The sequence below is a fragment of the Eschrichtius robustus genome, chromosome 4 (genome assembly GCF_028021215.1).
Source record: "Eschrichtius robustus isolate mEscRob2 chromosome 4, mEscRob2.pri, whole genome shotgun sequence".
NCBI lineage: Eukaryota > Metazoa > Chordata > Mammalia > Artiodactyla > Eschrichtiidae > Eschrichtius > Eschrichtius robustus.
Genome location: NC_090827.1, coordinates 53,086,787 through 53,105,609, shown reverse-complemented (window position 1 = coordinate 53,105,609; position 18,823 = coordinate 53,086,787). Strand labels below are relative to the sequence as shown.

The 18,823-nt window shown below is 40.0% G+C and overlaps 1 protein-coding gene across 1 annotated transcript in view; it reads right to left on the bottom strand.

Annotated features, from left to right (window-relative positions):
• Window positions 1-15,640: 15,640 nt before the first annotated feature.
• The window catches only part of HPSE (heparanase), a 33,561-nt gene continuing 30,378 nt past the window's right edge, over window positions 15,641-18,823 (bottom strand). Inside the window, exon 12 of the mRNA XM_068542725.1 lies at window positions 15,641-17,242. Within this exon, the coding sequence (XP_068398826.1) occupies window positions 17,083-17,242 (160 nt within the window). The 3' untranslated portion in view covers window positions 15,641-17,082. The remainder of the gene's footprint in view (window positions 17,243-18,823) is intronic.

Sequence of the window (18,823 nt, the reverse complement as noted above, 5' to 3'; positions counted from 1 at the left end):
CTCCCTGTCTACCACACCTAGCTCACATTATACTGCAGTTATCTATGGTGATAGCTTCCTTCCTGGAACAGATCCTCTTTCGAAAGTCTTTTAGGCAGTTGGAGAGGGGAGAAGGTAAAAGCTCTTCCTGAGCCATTTGTTTCTTAAAAACAACCAGTCTAAAAAAATCTTCGTGTCAAAGAGACACATTTCGGGGTGACAAATTTTTGCTTCCCTACACTGGCTATAGATGAGAGGTTCCCAAGACCCCTTCCTTGAGTTTGATTAATTTGCCAGTGTGACTCACAGAACTTAGGAAACATTTCACTTACCTAATTATCAGTTTTTTATAAAAGGACATAACTCAGGAACAGCCAGATTGAGCAGATAAATAGGGCAAGGTATGTGGGAAAGAGCACAGAGCTTCCACGCCTTTTCTATACATGCACCACTCTCCCCTCACCTCCACTTACTTCCCAACCCTGAAGCTCTCTGAACCCTGTCCTTTTGGGGTTTTATGGAGGCCTCATTACATAGACATGATGGATGAAATCACTGGCCATTGGTGACTGAACTCAATCTCTAGTCCTTCTCCCTCCCCTGGAGATCTGAGGGGGGCTAAAAGTTCCAACCCACTAATCAGGTGGTTGGTTTCTCTGGCAACCAGCCCCCATCCTTTGGGACTTTACAAAAGTCCCCTCATTAGTATAAACTCTGATGCGCTCAAAGGGGGCTCCTTATGAATGAGAAAAGACGCCACTCAGGAAATTCCAAGGGTTTTAGGAACTTTGTGCCAGGAACTAGAGACAAAAACTAAATATTTTTCTTGTATGGCAATATTATATAAATATACAAATATTCATAAATATATATTCCATATATAAATTTTATATATACATACATATGTATATGTATATAGGAGTCAGAAGGGGACTTAAAGGTATACCAATTCTAGTCCTAATAGAAACTTTACCTGCATAAACTTCTTCCTTTCTTAAAGTAACAGACAGACTAACAGGCAGATGTTTGCAATCAGGTCCCTAGACTCAGCTTAGGATATTTTATGTGAAAATAAAAGACATGCTCCAAGGACGAGACAGAGCAGTAGCATCCTGAAGCTTACTTGTTCAGCTGACTTTGCAACTTACTCTTTCAGAAGTTGGAAACAGATGAGCTCACTTTTAAGGACACCTAACTGGAGGGCAGTGATATACAGTAACCCAGAGACACCACTCTTCTGCAGCCAAAACAAATAGACGCACATCAGATAAGCACTTCAGTTAAAGATTTGGATGCCTGCCTCTGGGGATGAGGAAAGTTCTAAAGTGGCAGCCCTTGCTGATCCAGCCTTCTGGCGTGGACTTTTCCTACCTATCCTCCCCCAGTTATAAACATGACAGTATTTTTCTGGTTGGGATCTGCTACAGAGAGGCAGGAGTTCTTGCAACCCTGATTCAAGGGAGGGCTGTAAGGAGCTTCTGAGGCTGCATTGGCCCTAGGATAAGAGTACTCTTTGGGGATATGGGTCTCCATAGGGTGTCTTGTGTGGCTGGGGGACAGGTAAGAGGTTTAGGCCAAGGGTCAGCACTGTTGGAGGGGGCCTCCTGATCACACAGCCATCTTCCTCCATATGTTTCTTAAATTAATTAAATGAGGAGGGCGTTAGACTGATGTGATTGTACGCTGTGGCAGCCTAAATAAGCAAACCCAAATCTAAGTTTGTAACTGCCTCAAGGTTAGGAAATCAGAATGCTAAGGATAACTAGTCACAAATAGCCAACTAAGCTTTAAGCTATAGCCAATCAAATAACTTCTTTTTCCTTGCTTCACACTTTCTTCATATGTCTTTTCCCTGGCTCCTGTCCGAGGTGTGTTCCTAACCACTTCCAGTTTGGTTCTGGACTGTTTGAATAGACAAATGTTCAAATAAACTCTTAAAAATTTTAACATGCCTCAGTTTACCTTTTGACAGTTTCGATGTCTTTTCATCTGGATTCTCAAACTCAACAAAGACATCTCAGACTCAAATTCAGTAGACATTGCCTTGGCCTTTGGAACAATGTGTTTCTGCAGGCATATAAAGCACTTAAATTGTCCCCAAAGTAGAAATTATCTATGTGATGTGATTCTTAGTTATACTTCTTAGAAGCCTGTCAGTGTGTATTTCTATAGATTTGAGGGAAATAGCCCACCTTTTCCTTAGCTTTTCATCATTTTAAGGAGATTTAAATGAGGAATAAGAATACTGTATGTGGTCCTATCTCTGATGAATGGAACTCAGGGGAGACACAGAGAAAATGTGAACTTCCAGAGTAGCCAGACCTTGCTCTGCAGCTTGATGCAGAAGTACTAGTCCTAGACTTTGTCCTGCCATTGTCACCCTCAATGGGAGTGCCTCTTCTAGCTGGGAGCTGGGCCTCTGGAGCTGGGCCTCTTCTAGCTCCCTTGGTGGGCTCATTACTGTAGAGCAATCATCAGACTTGCCATCAGAGTGTTTTTTGTGTTTGGTGGGGAAAAGAGCCTTGGAGCTGGGTTTTGTGGGAGATGCAGATGAAGGCTGAGTTTCTGAGTCTGTTATTTTGTTTGGGCGTACTCTCTACCCTGAAACTTAAATGAAAACAGCATCTGCCCGTAACCACTGCCATGAATTCTGGAATTGTAGACAGTCCTCCTGAAGCTGATAGGTGTGGTTTCAGGGGGCTCTGAAGAGCCCAGTCCTTGATGTCTCGGTGCAGAAAGAATCCAGCAAGAGGCAAAGTGAGAGATAAGAAGTGATTTCTTAGAATAGGATGCTTGTGAAGCTTACAAGCGGGTGGGCGAGAGGGTGCCGCACCCCGAGAACTTAGTGGGCTACAGTTTTATAATCAAAGGAAAAGTGGGGAGGGGGAAAAGACCACTTTCCTCTTCATTTTTGAGTAGACGGCATACTTCCATCATCAGCTCCTTCTCCAGGTTGGGCAGGGGAGTTATTTTGTCCCTACGTGGTCAAGCCAGGACTGTACAAAATTATTTCAGGTCTCTGTACAATGAGCACCTTTCTATAAATTACTGTTTTTTATGTGTGCAGAGAGCATGTCCTAGGGATCATGAACTTACTGAGCTCACTGGGCAGGATGTGGGTCTCATTCCACCATTATTTTATTGTTTGGGGGCATGTCTCATGCTTCTGTTGCCTGGTTTTGTTGCTAAGCAAGCCTACTTGGTTTTGTGGTTAAGCAAACCTGCTTTCTTGAGTAATCATTAACTTACAGGGGTCTCCCATATTTTTTCTACTTACAGTCCCCTAGTGGGATTGATTAAGTATTTAATCACCTGCTTTGTCCCTTTACTCTGTCCCTATCATTCCCCCCTCCAGGTGTTTACCATTTTATGCTTAAAAGGGAGTAAGGGGTGACAACTGATCATTAACTGCTTCCTGCTGAGATGGGAAGTAGGCCTGCCTGGGGAAGGAGTAAAACACCTGGCTGACTGTCCCTTCTCTGTTGGGAGAACTGTAAACCAATGTCATTTTGTTTAACATCATCCTTTAAGCCCTCTTGGATGTTAAGCATCAGAGGATGAGTCTACGAAAAGATATAAATTAAAAGAAATTAAGCATTAAAGGAGTCATTAAAAGAGATTATAACCATGATTTTGAAGATCCAAACCATTTTTTCCCAAACAGTTTCTAAATCTGGAAGAGGGTCACTTAAGGCCTCAATCTGTTTGTTTTTGGCTAGGCCTAGAACGTCAGTGTTTCATATTTTAGGGTCTATGGAGTCTTTTATCTCAGTTATAGATTTAATCTGTTCTTCTTTATTTTTTGTTAATATCATTTGGTGATAAGGGTGCCTTCCTTGTCCCTTGAGAAACAGAGTGGCCCCTAACTTAGTTAATATGTCTCTTCCATTAAAAAAATAGGATAGTCAGGCATGAACAGAAAGGAATATAGAAACGACCAGCCATTGATGTTGCACAAAAGGGATCCCAGGAAAGTGTGTCCCTGTCTCTTTCCTGATACTCCCTTCTATATTTCTTATGGTTGTTAAGGCTTCCAATCTTTTATGTTAAGACCGAGAAGGTTGCACCAATGTTTGTAAGAAATTTTATCAAGTGGCCCACCACTTCAATGACAACCTGAGGTTCAGCATTAGTTATGTAGATGGTAATTTTAGGCAGGGCTACCTTGGGCCTTGGACCCCCTCAGTCCTTTGATTGTGAAACCATCAAAGGACGAGGGGCCCCCCTCGCTCTCTGGCATCTGGGGCATTCCCTCTTCCAATTTCCTGGCTGTTTGCAAAGGGCACATCAATCACAGTCTTTCCTATAGTGTCCCTTCTGTCCACACAGGGCACACTGATTTTGTCTGGGTACCCATGGGCCTTGTGGTCTGCTATGGCCAAATTGGCCTAGAAAGCCTGGCCTCCCCTTTGGTGGTCTCTGAGTGGACAAAGCCATTGCCATCATTTGGGCTTTTCGTTTATCTCTCTGGGTGCGTTCAGTCTTTTTGGCCACATCCCTATTATTGAAAACCGAATAAGCCAATTGGAGCAAATCACTCATAGGGATCTGAGGACCGGCAGTTGTTTTTTGAATTTTGTCCCTGATGTCTGGGGCAGACTGGGCTATGAAATGCAGAGCCAAAAGGGCCTCTCCCTCAGGGGAGGAGGGATCCATATTTGTATACTTTTTAAAAGCGTCCACTAATCTCCCTTGAAAAACTGTAGGATTTTCATCTGGTCCCTGTTGGTCTTCTTTCACTTTTTCATAATTGACGGGTTTCACTGTAAGCTTTCTCATACCCTCTTAAACAATTAATCATGTGGTCCCATCCATCCCTATCAATAAAATGTATCTGGCCATTCCATTGTGGATCTGCTTCGGGGACAACGTTGTTTCCCACCTGCGGTACCGTATGGCCCTCTTGGGCTCGGGCTGCCACTTGGTCAGCATGGGCTCTGGCTGCCAGTAGTATATGCTGTTCTTTCTCAGGGGTGTAGCAGTGGGATAAGATCTGTAAATCCCCCCAGGTGAGATCAAAAGATCTCATTAACCCAGTAAACTCCTTTGTGAAAAGTTCAGGATCCTCAGAAAAACTTCCCAACTTATCCTCTGCCAGACTTAGATCGGACATTGAAAAAAGCACATGAACTCTTATTGTTCCTTGATTTTTATCAGAAATTTCTCTTGGAGTCAGAACCGTAGGGGCAGTTGGTTGGTAACTTACGCTGCTGCGTGTGCTAACTAGGCTGACAATGGGCCCGTTGGGTAGCTTGGGATAAAAGGAGGTCTCTCCTCACCCTTGGGTGCATTTTCCCCTGGGATAATAGCCTCTGCTGGAGCAACGGCTCCCACCTGTGAGATAGCCCTTGTTGGAGCAGCCATTTCTATGGCTATAGCAGCTTTCACCAGAGCAATAGTTAGCCATCCAAAGGTTTTCTTCCCGTGTCAAAATCCACCAGGCAGTTTAATTAAGATTTGTACTTACAACTTTAGATGTTATCCCTTCCAAAGTAGTCTCCCAACCAGGTGTTAATGCCCAAGAGATTGTCGCAAAGGAAGAGTACAGAAGGTGTCCCCAGTGCTGTTGACAGTGAGCAAGAACTGGTCTGGCTGCAAATTGGAATAAAGGGTCAGCACTTGTAAGGGCTGAAGGGAGGGGAAGACTGACATCAGGGCTCAGGAAGTCCTCCGTTGGGCACTTGTAGTAATTAGGGGAAAAGTACCTTAAGTCTTGGAAGTTGATCCCCTTCAGTTGTCTTGGGCATGATGTACTTAAGAATACCTGATAAGAGGCCTTTTATCTAGGTTGGACACAGTCCTTTACATTTTTTTTTTTTTTTTAGTATGTATAATTCCCTGGTTATAGATTATGGGCATCTAGTCTTCATCCAGAAATAGATTACAATGATCAGCTTTAGAAACAAGCTTAAAATACCTTCTTAATAACTCAATTAAGCTTTACAATAATATAACATAGCAACAAAGAGCTATTTGAAAAGTGAGTTTTAGACAGTAGATACGGACCTTAAGTAGCAAAACTAAAATTTTATATCTATTAAAACGTAATTTTTTTCTTTAAAATTACCCTTATTTTTACCAAATATAGCCAAATTAAAATTAATTTGTTTGTAAAATAAGTCTGGATAATTGATCACATAGGTTTGTATAATTTGTTCAATAAAATGGTTACCCTGATTACTAAAAATTGTAAAAAGTATGCCCCAAGTGAAAAACACATTTTTAACCTTTTTTTTTTTTTTTTTTTTTTTAAATTGTGAGGGCATCAGCCTTGTAGCCAAGAAGGGCTTTAACCCATTAAATAAAAAATGGAGTTTGCCAGGGAGCCGGGAAGAGCCAAGTGGCCATCATGGATTTCCCATAGCCCTGACTGTTTAATTTACAGCTTTTTTTCATCTATCTTAAGTTTTCTCATTTAGGAGTAACACTGTGTAACTCAGATTGCAACTTGAATCCAGGCAGCAAGGACTCGAACCTGGCTACAACCCAGATTGGGACTTGAACCCACGGTCTTGTAACTGAGATCGCACACCTGGCTTTAGGACCTAATGAAGCTCAGGTTCTTGATGTCTCATCACAGGAAGAATTCAGTGAGAGACAAAGTGATAGGTGAGAAGTGGATTTATTTAGAGAGAAACACATTCCACAGACAGAGTGTGGGCCAGCTCAAAAGGCGAGAGGCCTTGGGAGAAACACATAGACTTGAGTTTTAATCAGGGATAGACATAGAATGTAGAAGAAAAGTCTCAGAATTAAGAAGAAAAGTCTAGATTGCCAAATCCTGTCAGAAGCATCCTAAACAGTAAAGTTTCTTCCTTTTTATATACCATTTCCCTTGTCACCTGATCCCTTCCACATCTCTAAACATCCATGCCACCTTTCTATGGCAATCCATGTTGATTGCCACAGTTCCTCCAGTTCCCTGTCCCCTGGCCTGTATCTAGGTGCCTGATCAGAGCCCCAGAGTATTTAGGGTTGATCAGCCCATCTAAAACGGGCAGTCATCGGCGGAGTGTTCTCCCCAATATTCCTGGCTCGTGGCGTCCCATGACTCTTCTAGGACCTGACCCCAGACCTTCTTATCTTACCACTGTCCTGCCTCGGTTGCCATCTGAAACCAACAGGTATTGTTTCCGGAGGGGCTCTGAAGTGCCCAGTCCTTTATGTCTCGGTGCAGAAAGAATCCAGCAAGAGGCAAAGTGATAGATAAGAAGTGATTTATTAGAATAGGACGCTTGTGAGGCTTACAAGCGGGCAGGTGAGAGGGTGCAACACCCCAAGAACTTAGTGGGCTACAGTTTTATAATCAAAGGAGAAGTGGGGAGGGGGAAAAGACCACTTTCCTCTTCATTTTTGAGTAGACGTCATGCTTCCATCATCAGCTCCTCCTCCAGGTTGGGCAGGGGAGTTTTTTTGTCCCTACATGGTCAAGCCAGGACTGTAAAAAAGTATTTCAGGTCTCTGTACAATGAGCACCTTTCTGTAAGTTATTGTTTTTTATGTGTGCAGAGAGCATGTCCTAGGGATCATTAACTTACTGAGCTCACTGGGCAGGATGTGGGTCTCATTCCACCATTGTTTTATTGTTTTGGGGCATGTCTCATGTTTCTGTTGCCTGGTTTTGTTGCTAAGCAAGCCTGCTTGGTTTTGTGGTTAAGCAAACCTGCTTTCTTTTTTTTGTTTGTTTTTAAATAAATTTATTTATTTATTTATTTATGGCTGCGTTGGGTCTTTGTTGCTACGCGTGGGTGAGTGGGGGCTACTCTTTGTTGCGGTGCACGGGCTTCTCATTGCAGTAGCTTCTCTAGTTGTGGAGCACGGGCTCTAGGTGTGCAGGCTTCAGTAGCTGGGGCAGGCGGGCTCAGTAGTTGTGCCTCGTGGGCTCTAGAGGCCAGGCTCACTAGTTGTGGCACGTGGGCTTAGTTGCTCTGGGGCATGTGGGATCTTCCTGGACCAGGGCTCGAACCCGTGTCCCCTGTTTTGGCAGGCGGCTTCTTTTTTAAAATTTTATTATTTTTATTTCTTCTTTTTTATTTTTCAATTTTATTTTGTTTATTTTTTTATACAGCAGGTTCTTATTAGCTCTCCATTTTATACATATTAGTATATATATGTCAACCCCAATCTCCCAATTCATCCCACCACCACCACCCCCCGCCACTTTCCCCCTTGGTGTGCATACGTTTGTTCTCTACGTCTGTGTCTCTATTTCTGCCCTGCAAACCGGTTCACCTGTACCATTTTTCTAGGTTCCACATATATGCGTTAATATACGATATTTGTTTTTCTCTTTCTGACTTACTTCACTCTGTATGACAGTCTCTGGATCCATCCACGTCTCTACAAATGACTCAGTTTCGTTCCTTTTTATGGCTGAGTAATATTCCATTGTATATATGTACCACATCTTCTTTATCCATTCATCTGTCTCTGGGCATTTAGGTTGCTTCCATGACCTGGCTATTGTAAATAGTGCTGCAAAAAAAAACAGACTAATGGATAAAGAAGATGTGGTACATATATACGATGGAATATTACTCAGCCATAAAAAGGAACGAAATTGGGTCATTTGTTGAGACGTGGATGGATCCAGAGATTGTCATACAGAGTGAAGCATGTCAGAAAGAGAAAAACAAATATCGTATATTAACGCATGTATGTGGAACCTAGAAAAATGGTACAGATGAACCGGTGTGCAGGGCAGAAGTTGATACACAGATGGACACCGAGGGGGGAAAGTCACAGGGGGTGGGGATGGTGGTGTGATGAATTGGGAGATTGGGATTGACATTTATACACTGATGTGTATAAAATTGATGACTAATAAGAATCTGCCGTATAAAAGAATAAAGTAAAATTCAAAAATTAAAAAAAAAAAAGAGGCACGAAGATAAGTGTTTAAAAAATTGGTAGAGAGTGGGATCAGAAGTAAATCTACCAGAGAATATAGATGCTGGGAAGACTGGATGGATATGAACTTCAGATTTGAAGATTCAGTGACTCATTCTTTACCCAGTACCCAGAGAGTAGACTAGCTACATAACTTGTGGGGCCCAGTGCAAAATGAAAATGCAGCGTGTCTTGTTCAAAAATTATTAAGACTTTCAAAATGGCAATAGCAGGACATTAAACCAAGTGCGAGGTTGTTCTGAGCAGAGGATTTTGAGGGACTGCATACATCATATCTATGATGCTGGCCCTGCCCAGAGGTGATGGGTTCCCAAAAAAATGTGGGCCAATTAAAATGTACGGGAGACTGAGGGAAGTACTCAAATGTCACTGTTTTAATTTATAGGACAATAGAGCAGTCACGTGGAGTGGAACTCTAACTTTCAGGGTCCCCTCTAGACTTTATTGCTGAGATACTTGCTAGGCATACAGTATAGTGCCTCTTGGGCAAGGCACTCAACTGCTGTAAACTCTTTAGAAAAAGCAAGGACTGGATTATCTCTAAAATATCTGCAGCACTCTGATCCCTTAGTCTGGATTGTGAGTACCTGGGGGAAGGGACTTTTTATTTCTTTAAACTTATTACCCATAGGAACCAGGATGGTAAATTTTATGTGTCAACTTGGCTGAGTTATGGTGCCCAGATATTTAGTCAAATATTATTCCGGATGTTTTCATAAGGATGTTTTTGGATGAGAATAACATTTAAAACGGTGGACTTTGAGTAAAGCAAATTGCCCTCCGTAATGTGGGTGGGCCTTGTCCAACCATTTGAATGCCTAATAAAACAAAAGACTGACCTCCCCCAAGTGAGAAGGAATTCTACCAGCAAATGCCCTAAAGACTTGAACTGCAATGGCTCTTTCCTGGGTCACCAGCCTGCTGGCCTACCCTGCAGATTGTGGACTTGCCAGCCTCCCATGAGCCAATTCTTTAAAATAAATCATAACTCTCCAGAGAAACCTGCCTAATACAGGAACATAACACCTAGGGGATGGTGAATAAATTTCTTTATTCCACAAATATTTGTTTAAATGATGAATCAACCAGACATTTCACTCTATATGCACTGTTCATTTTTATGGATTTATATTTTTTAAGTAATTTTACATTCATCATAATATTTGACCTTTAGAACAATTTTTACTTCTCTACTATATTTCATCTGATTTTGGAGCTGAGGCCTAGAACTGTTTTAGATTTTTTGTATAGTATCATTTGAAAAAAAAAAAGTATAATTTGACTCCAAAAATGGATGTTAAATTTAAAAAATGAAACACAAAAGACCCTGAATAGCCAAAGCAATCTTGAGAAAGAAAAGCGGAGCTGGAGGAATCAGGCTCCCCAACTTCAAACTATACTACAAAGCTACAGTAATCAAAACAGTATGATACTGGCACAAAAACAGTAATATAGATCAACGGTACAGGAAAGCGCAGAGGTAAACCCACGCACCTATGGTCAACTTATCTATGACAAAGGAGACAAGGATATACAATGGAGAAAAGACAGCCTCTTCAACAAGTGGTGCTGGGAAAACTGGACAGCTACATGTAAAAGAATGAAACTAGAACACTCCCTAACACCATACACAAAAATAAACTCAGAATGGATTAAAGAGCTAAATGTAAGATCGGACACTATAAAACTCTTAGAGGAAAACATAGGAAAAACAGTCTTTGACATAAACCATAGCAAGATCTTTTTTTGACCCACCTCCTAGAGTAATGAAAATAAAAACAAAAATAAACAAATCGGACCTAATTAAACTTAAAGCTTTTGCACAGCAAAGGAAACCATAAACAAGATGAAAAGACAACCCTCAGAATGGGAGAAAAATATTTGCAAACGAAGCAATGGACAAAGGATTAATCTCCAAAATATACAAACAGCTCATGGAGCTCAATATCAAAAAAACAAACAACCCAATCAAAAATTGGGCAGAAGACCCAAATAGACATCTCTCCAAAGAAGACATACAGATGACCAAGAGGCACATGAAAAGCTGCTCAACATCACTAATTATTAGAGAAATGCAAATCAAAACTATAATGAGGTATCACCTGACACTGGTCAGAATGGCCATCATCACAAAATTTACAAACAACAAATGCTGGAGAGGGTGTGGAGAAAAGAGAAACCTCTGGCACTGTTGGTGGGAATATAAATTGATACAGCCACTAGGGAGAACAGTATGGAGGCTCCTTAAAATACTAGCAATAGAACTACCATATGACCCAGCAATTCCACTACTGGGCATATACCCTGAGAAAACCATAATTCAAAAGGACACATGTACCCCAATGTTCATTGCAGCACTATTTACAATAGCCAGGACACAGAAACAACCTAAATGTCCATCAACAGATGAATGGATAAAGATGTGGTACATATATACAATGGAATATTACTCAGCCATAAAAAGGAATGAAATTGGGTCATTTGTAGAGACGTGGATGGATCTAGAGACTGTCATACAGAGTGAAGTAAGTCAGAAAGAGAAAAACAAATATTGTATATTAACACATATATGTGGAATCTAGAAAAATGGTACAGATGAACCTATTTGCAGGGCAGGAATAGAGATGCAGATGTAGAGAGCGGACATGTGGACATGGTGGGGAAGGAGGGGTGGGACGAATTGGGACGTTAGGATTGACATATATACACTACCATGTGTAAAATAGATAGCTAGTGGGAACCTGCTATAAAGCACAGGAAGCTCAGCTCAGCGCTCTGTGAAGACCTAGATGGGTGGGATGGGAGGGGTGGGAGGGAGGTCCAAGAGGGAGGGGATATATGTATACATATAGCTGATTCACTTCATTGTACAGCAGAAACTAACACAACATTGTAGATCAATTATACTCCAGTAAAAAAATTTTTTTAATAAAATAAAAAATAATAAAAATCAAAATAAATTTGTAAAAGTACCTTTGGAGCTTAAATAGTAGAATCAATAACTGTAATGCTTCAGGCCTTAAAACTATTTTATGTGAAGTTGGTGTTCTTTATGAAAATTATTATAAAATGATAGCTGCTAAGAAATATGAGAATAATAGAAAAATTATGAAAGGCATCCATGTTTCTCAGTGGTACTGGTGGAACTGAGTTCTCATTGCCTACTGCAGCAAATTCAACAACAAACCACAGTATTGGCTTTTCCTTCTCCTCCGTCTCACTCTCCCTGATCTCTCACACCTGCTTCCTGAGATCACCCCCCAAATAAACTACTGGACCCCGAGTCCTTGTCTCAGCCTTTGCTTTAGATGACCCCCAACATCTGATACTTAAGCATAGGAAGGGGTTGAACCCAACACACTAGTGGTTCTATATCCTGTCTCTAGACTCTCTAATCAAAAGCTAATTGTTACCGTACTTGGTGTAGAGGAACTGAATTGGTAATTATATTAACTCTGGCTAGAGGAGTAAATTTGTAACTTTGGCATGAGAAAATGACATATTTGTACAAATTGTGGGGTTTTTTTTTTAATAAATTAATTTTTTTTGTCTGTGTTTGGTCTTCATTGCTGCACGCCGGCTTGCTCTAGTTGCAGCGAGTGGGGGCTACTCTTCGTTGTGGTGCGCGGGCTTCTCATTGCGGTGGCTTCTCTTGTTGCGGAGCACGGGCTTTAGGGCACGCGGACGTCAGTAGTTGTGGCGCACGGACTCAGTAGTTGTGGCTCGTGGGCTCTAGAGTGCAGGCTCAGTGGTTGTGGTGCACGGGCTTAGTTGCTCTGCGGCATGTGGGATCTTCCCGGACCAGGGCTCGAACCCGTGTCCCCTGCATTGGTAGGCGGATTCTTAACCACTGCACCACCAGGAAAGCCTTACAAATTGTATTTATATAGGTTTGCTATGACTGTTGTTTGTTTTTTAAGATGTTGAAATGCTTAGGGAACTTGATCTACTAAATTTGTGTGTGATTTATTAGATGTATAAGAATTTTTTTACAATGTGGTTAGGAAGAATATGTTAAATATGCAAATTTGCCTTATTAATTTTGGAGTGCTGCAGAATCAGATAAACTAGCCTTATTGTTGTCCTTTGAAAGGTCTATGGGAATTGAAATAAATATGTAAGTCGCATTTAATAAGGTAACCTAAGAACCAATTTAAAAACTAGTGACTATCATCAAATATATAAAAGTAAGGAACGAATTTAACTTAAATCAAAGGTGTTATAAAAACTTACAGTGTTTGGACTTCCCTGGTGGTGCAGTGGTTAAGAATCTGCCTGCCAGTGCAGGGGACACGGGTTTGAGCCCTGGTCCGGGAAGATCCCACATGCTGCAGAGCAACTAAACCTGTGTGCCACAACTACTGAGCTCATGCACCACAACTACTGAAGCCCGCACGCCTAGAGCCCGTGCTCCGCAACAAGAGAAGCCACTGCTATGAGAAGCCTGCACACCGCAACGAAGAGCAGCCCCTGCTCACTGCAACTAGAGAAAGCACACGCGCAACGAAGACCCAACTAAGCCAAAAATAAATAATAAATAAATAAATTTATATAAAAAAAGAAACTTACAGCGTTTAATGACAATGATAGGGAAGATTTTTTAAAAAGACTGTTAAATATTTAAGTATCTAACTTGCTCTAGGACTTTCTAACCCATAAGTCTGTAGTATTGAGAATGGTATAAAATTGGAAAAGGAGAAGACAGGACAAGTACCTTATCCTTGAAAAAACCCACAAATCTCTGACCCAGGGATGGAATGAGTACGGGAATGTTCACATTATATTTTTCTAAGGCACACAATACGTAAGTTGGTCTGCACATCATTGGTAACATTTTCTTCTACAGTTGAAACTAATTATTTATTCTACTACCATTTAATTTTGAATACTACTGCTTTGATTTTGTATTGCATTATCAGATAAAATAGATGGGTATTTATGTTAGTTTGGTTGGTCATCAAAATTCTGGTTAGAAGGATAATTAAAAGGCTTATCAACCATGAGGTGTTTCAATAGGTTGATGAGACACATCAGAAGTTTTAAAAAAGAAAATGGGTGCAATTACAGAACTGACAAGCCCTGAACATACAAGTTTCACAGCAGGACTTGGTAATTCCCATTATCATGTAGATGAGGTGAATCACAAGGGCCAAACTAAAAGACAGATGTGATTTTGAGCCAATATAATAAGTTGCAGAAAATAAATATATTTGATTGATTAAATAAATTAATGAAATCATATGGACTCAAAAAGTCTCACTAATGTGACAGGCAAGAAGCTTCCTCTAAAAAAGTTAAAAAAAACCTATTTATTAATAATGCCTTTAATATTCATTAATATACAACTGAGAGCATTCCTTTCTTCACATAACTATGCCCCTGTTCTTCATATAACCACCCAGCACAGTAAAAGCTTTCTAGTGATAATTTTAAAAAAATTTTTTGAAGTTATCAGGCAATACTTTTTGAGGTTTGAAACATCACTCAGTTTTTCTGTATATTCAAAATCAAACTGCCTAAGCTAGTTTCAAATTTGAACGTTCTTCTCTGTCATTAAGGAAACATCTGAATGGCTACTGTGTGCCAGACAACATGCTAAGCATAGAGAATACAAAGATGGTTAAGATATTGAACTTCTTTCTTATAAGCTTAGAGTCAAGTTAGAAAGATATATGGACACAATTTAGATGTATCATAAGTGCCACAGTAAATGTCCAAACTGCTATAGGAACAAAGAATAGGACTAAAGCTACTTGAATGATAGGGGAGGCATTGAAACTGCTGTTTGAGCTGGGTCTTAATAAACATAAAAGTTTGCCACATAGAGAGGAGAGGTAGCAGAGTCCAGGTGGAGAGCGGAAGGAGCAGTACCAAAGTTACAGGAGCAAAAGGTACAAGAGGCTGTATGTCCGGACTGCTTAACCAATGTGTGCGTGGGAGAACAGAACTCATGGGGAAAGGAACAGGAATTGAGGCTGAAGAAAACAGCAGGTGCCAGGTTATGGAGGACCTTATATGCTATAGGAAATGGAGAGCCATTTTAATTTTTAAGCAAACTTTAAGCAAATATAAGCAAAATTTAAGAATTTTAAGCAAAGTAAGGAAGAACACTTAGGAAATTAGTACAATAATACAAGTGAAAAAATGGGCCTTGAATTTATTAAGTGGCAGAGGGGTTAGGGAAAAGAAAAATAGACAGGACCGAACCCTGATCATGATTGAATCTACATGATGAGGGAGGAAATCGTGTTTGTGCCTGACGATCTCTTTTCTTCAAGGTCAAGTCGGTATGGGGGAGGCTGAAAGGACAAATAAAGGTAGGAGGTGTAAACAAAGTGGTGAAGGAAACAAGGGATCTGTAGGCTTAAGCTTTATTGAAAGAATAATCAAGGACTTCCCTGGTGGTGCAGTGGTTAAGAATCCGCCTACCAGTGCAGGGGACACGGGCTCGATCCCTGGTCCGGGAAGACCCCACATGCCGCAGAGCAACTAAGCCTGTGCGCTACAACTGAGCCTGCGCTCTAGAGCCCGCGAGCCACAACTACTGAGCCCATGTGCCACAACTACTGAAGCCTGCGCACCTAGAGCCCATGCTCCACAACAAGAGAAGCCGCTGCAGTGAGAGGCCCGCGTGCCGCATCGAAGAGTGGCCCCTGCTAGCCACAACTAGAGAAAGCCAACGTGCAGCAACGAAGACCCAACACAGCCAAAAATAAGTAAATAAATTAAAAAAAAGAATAATCATGCAATATTGAGGTTATAAAGGTTACTTTATTTCAAATGTGAAAATATAAAAATCACTTACATATAAAATTTAAGGGTATTAAAGCATCCAAACTTTAAATTTCAGCTTTAGTTCCTTATAAATGTACTTAATTGAGACAATATTCATAGCAGGCATAAATATAAGGAGAATTATATTTCTAAGAATTAAGACACAGGAGAAAATAATACATTCTGTTACTGATAAAAGCACAGAACAGTAGTGGTCAGTGTTACAGACTTCCCAACACCCTCTCCATTCCAAAAGATTATTAGGAGACAATTGGAGGAATCTCATTGATGGTGGCCGTGATTGGGGAGAATGGCCATGCGACCATGACACGAGGAGACATGAGGAGGGTTTTGCTGAGAGAACCTCTGAGAAAGGCAATACTTCAAAAGTCTATGAAGGAGACAGAAAAAATTGCTCATCTTCTTTCTCTGGCTGCTGCCAGGTCTGAATGGGCCCATGGGATAGCTACAGCCATCGTGAAACCAGCTTGAGAATGAAGCCAATACTAAAGGTGACAGAGCAGAGAGACGGAATGAAACCGATTCCTTGATGACATACTGAGCAGTGGAGCCCACCCTACTTGAACTTCTTGTTATGTGGGATTATAAATGTGTGGTGGTTTAAGCCATTGGCATCAGGGTTTTCTGTTACTTGCAGCCAACTAAAACAAGAATTTAAGGTAGATTAAAGGTAAACATTAACAGATGGTTACAATGTATTGAGTTAAATCTTCTCCTCTTGGTAAACCAATTTCACTTAGAGTCATTTTTTATTTCATTTGAAGTCTACATAATCCCTTCCCTCCAAATTGCCATTAATGGTTTTTTTTTTTTTTTGTGCTATCACATCTAACCATCTGTCCTCTCACACAGTATTGCTGACAGAGACAAACAGAACAGAGGGAAGTGAAGCTGCAGCTGAATTTAACTCTCTGTTAAGCTGCAAAGAGATTGTCTCTCCTTTATAGATGATTTGAAGGCTGTGGTAGTAAACTTTTTCTGACGGCAGCCCTATGGGAGGAAAGCATATGGAGGAAAGAATCTGACAATCTTCTAATAACTGTTTTTTTTTAAAAAATAAAAACAACTAAACACTTTCTTAAAACTAATAATATATCCTTCACTTACTTGCCCCCTGGCTGTATTGGGAGTACTTACATACATTTTTAATAATCTTAAATAAAAATAGTACATGCAGAATACAAACATAGTGTTTGGAACTAGGTATTACTATTAACAGTGGTCTACTTAGAACAAAATACTGTGTTAATCTAGCACTGAGAGTGTCCCAGTGGCCCTAAAGCAGTCACCAATTGATCTGTAATGCATCTGCTCGCCTTCCTACAGCCTGAGTTTTGCTTTCCTCTTATCAATGCACTTGAAAAATTCAGTCTCTGGGCTAGTATATGTCTTTCATTTTCAGATGCAAGCAGCAACTTTGGCATTTCTTATCACAAAAAATCCATATGAGAGAGCTGGCAGGCCCAGTGAACTTCCTGGACGGAGAGGTTTTTCTGTCAAAGCTGGCAAGGTTTGGTCATCCACCATCTTCAGAGTTTGACCATTGAGCTGGACAGATCTGCAAAGGGGAAAGATACGTCCAAGTTAGCCAAGTTGTGTGTCTTCCACCTACTCTATAAAAGTCATGAGATCTTTTTAAGACCAAAAATTTTTTCTGTGGCAGTTTCTGTTATATAATTTGTATTTGAACACTATGTCAGTTAGGTATTTGACCTAGATGGTCTTGAAGCTGCACTGGTAGAGTTGAGCAGTTGTGACAGAAACCATATGGCCTGCAAAGCCCCAAATATTTACTATCTGGCCCTTTACAGAAAATGGAACACATGTAATCCATACTAGGCAAGATGATGGAGTTATAAAAAGAACGAAAATGACATACTTCTGGATCTGCAGCATTTTTTTGGATGGTAAGAAATTGAAAACATTTTTGTATAAAGCAAATATATAGAATGGAATGTGAATTTCATGAATTTAACATACAAAATGACAGTCAATTTCCCACTTGTAACTATGTCCATAAACCCTCTTACTCCCCTTTTCCCAGGAGGTATGCATTCATTTTCTTAAATTGTTAAGCTATTTTGGTAGAATGTATATTGCTGTGGTGAAGCAAAAATGATTTTGTTTAGCTAAACCACAGATTCCAAAAAAAATATGTTTTCTTTGCATCTCACTGTCGGAATTTAAAATCAAAACTGAGTCAAAAAATGGAAAAAAAGTTAAGGACAAGTGTTATTTCTTATGCATATTTATTATTATTTAAATCAAATTAATACATGCTTACAGCAATAAATCTCATATAAACAAGAGCTTATGAAGAAAAGCTTTAGTCTGCTTTTAGTTCTGCTGATAGTTACTTCCATAATTCCAAATGATGCTTTTATCTCTATTATCTTTTTCTTAATTGCTTTTTATATTATGAAATTTTTATATATGAAAAAAAGTTTTTTATGGTTGAAAATTTAGATTACTGTCAGAGTTTATCTATGTCATGTATATAATACATGTAACAGTACCTTGTATATAGTAAGCACTGTAAAAGTATTATCTATCATCATCATTATTATTCAGATAAATAAATACAACAAAAGCAACCTGTTAACTCATCATAACCATTTTTAAGATTTTGATGTATATTTCTTCATCTCTTTTCTATGTATGTATGTACATAGATGTTTTCATTTAGACAAAAATGAGCATACAGTATATAGTCTCTTAAAACTTGATTCTTTTTCCTGTAACACATCCTAACATTTGTTCACACCATTAAACATTCATCCACTACATTATTTTAATGGCTGCACAAGATTCAGTTGTATGAGCATATTAGTTTATTTACTTAATTGTCTAATGTTAGACATTTGATTGTTTCCAATTTAACATTATTATAAAGTTTTCATTTTTAAAGATCTCTCACACTCTATCCTAAGTATCAGTCAGCAGAAAAACTGATTTCCATTTAACCTTGGTCAAATGCCCAGCTCTGGGCTCTCTGCCTAAAGATGTAATAAGATAACCATGACTGCTGGAGGCTAATAAGCCTGCATAGCTGTTACACTCAGCCCACATGCACCCAAGCTTTGTCTTAGCACCTATATCACAGCAGTTCCTGGATGGGGTGTGGGAGGAAACACCATGA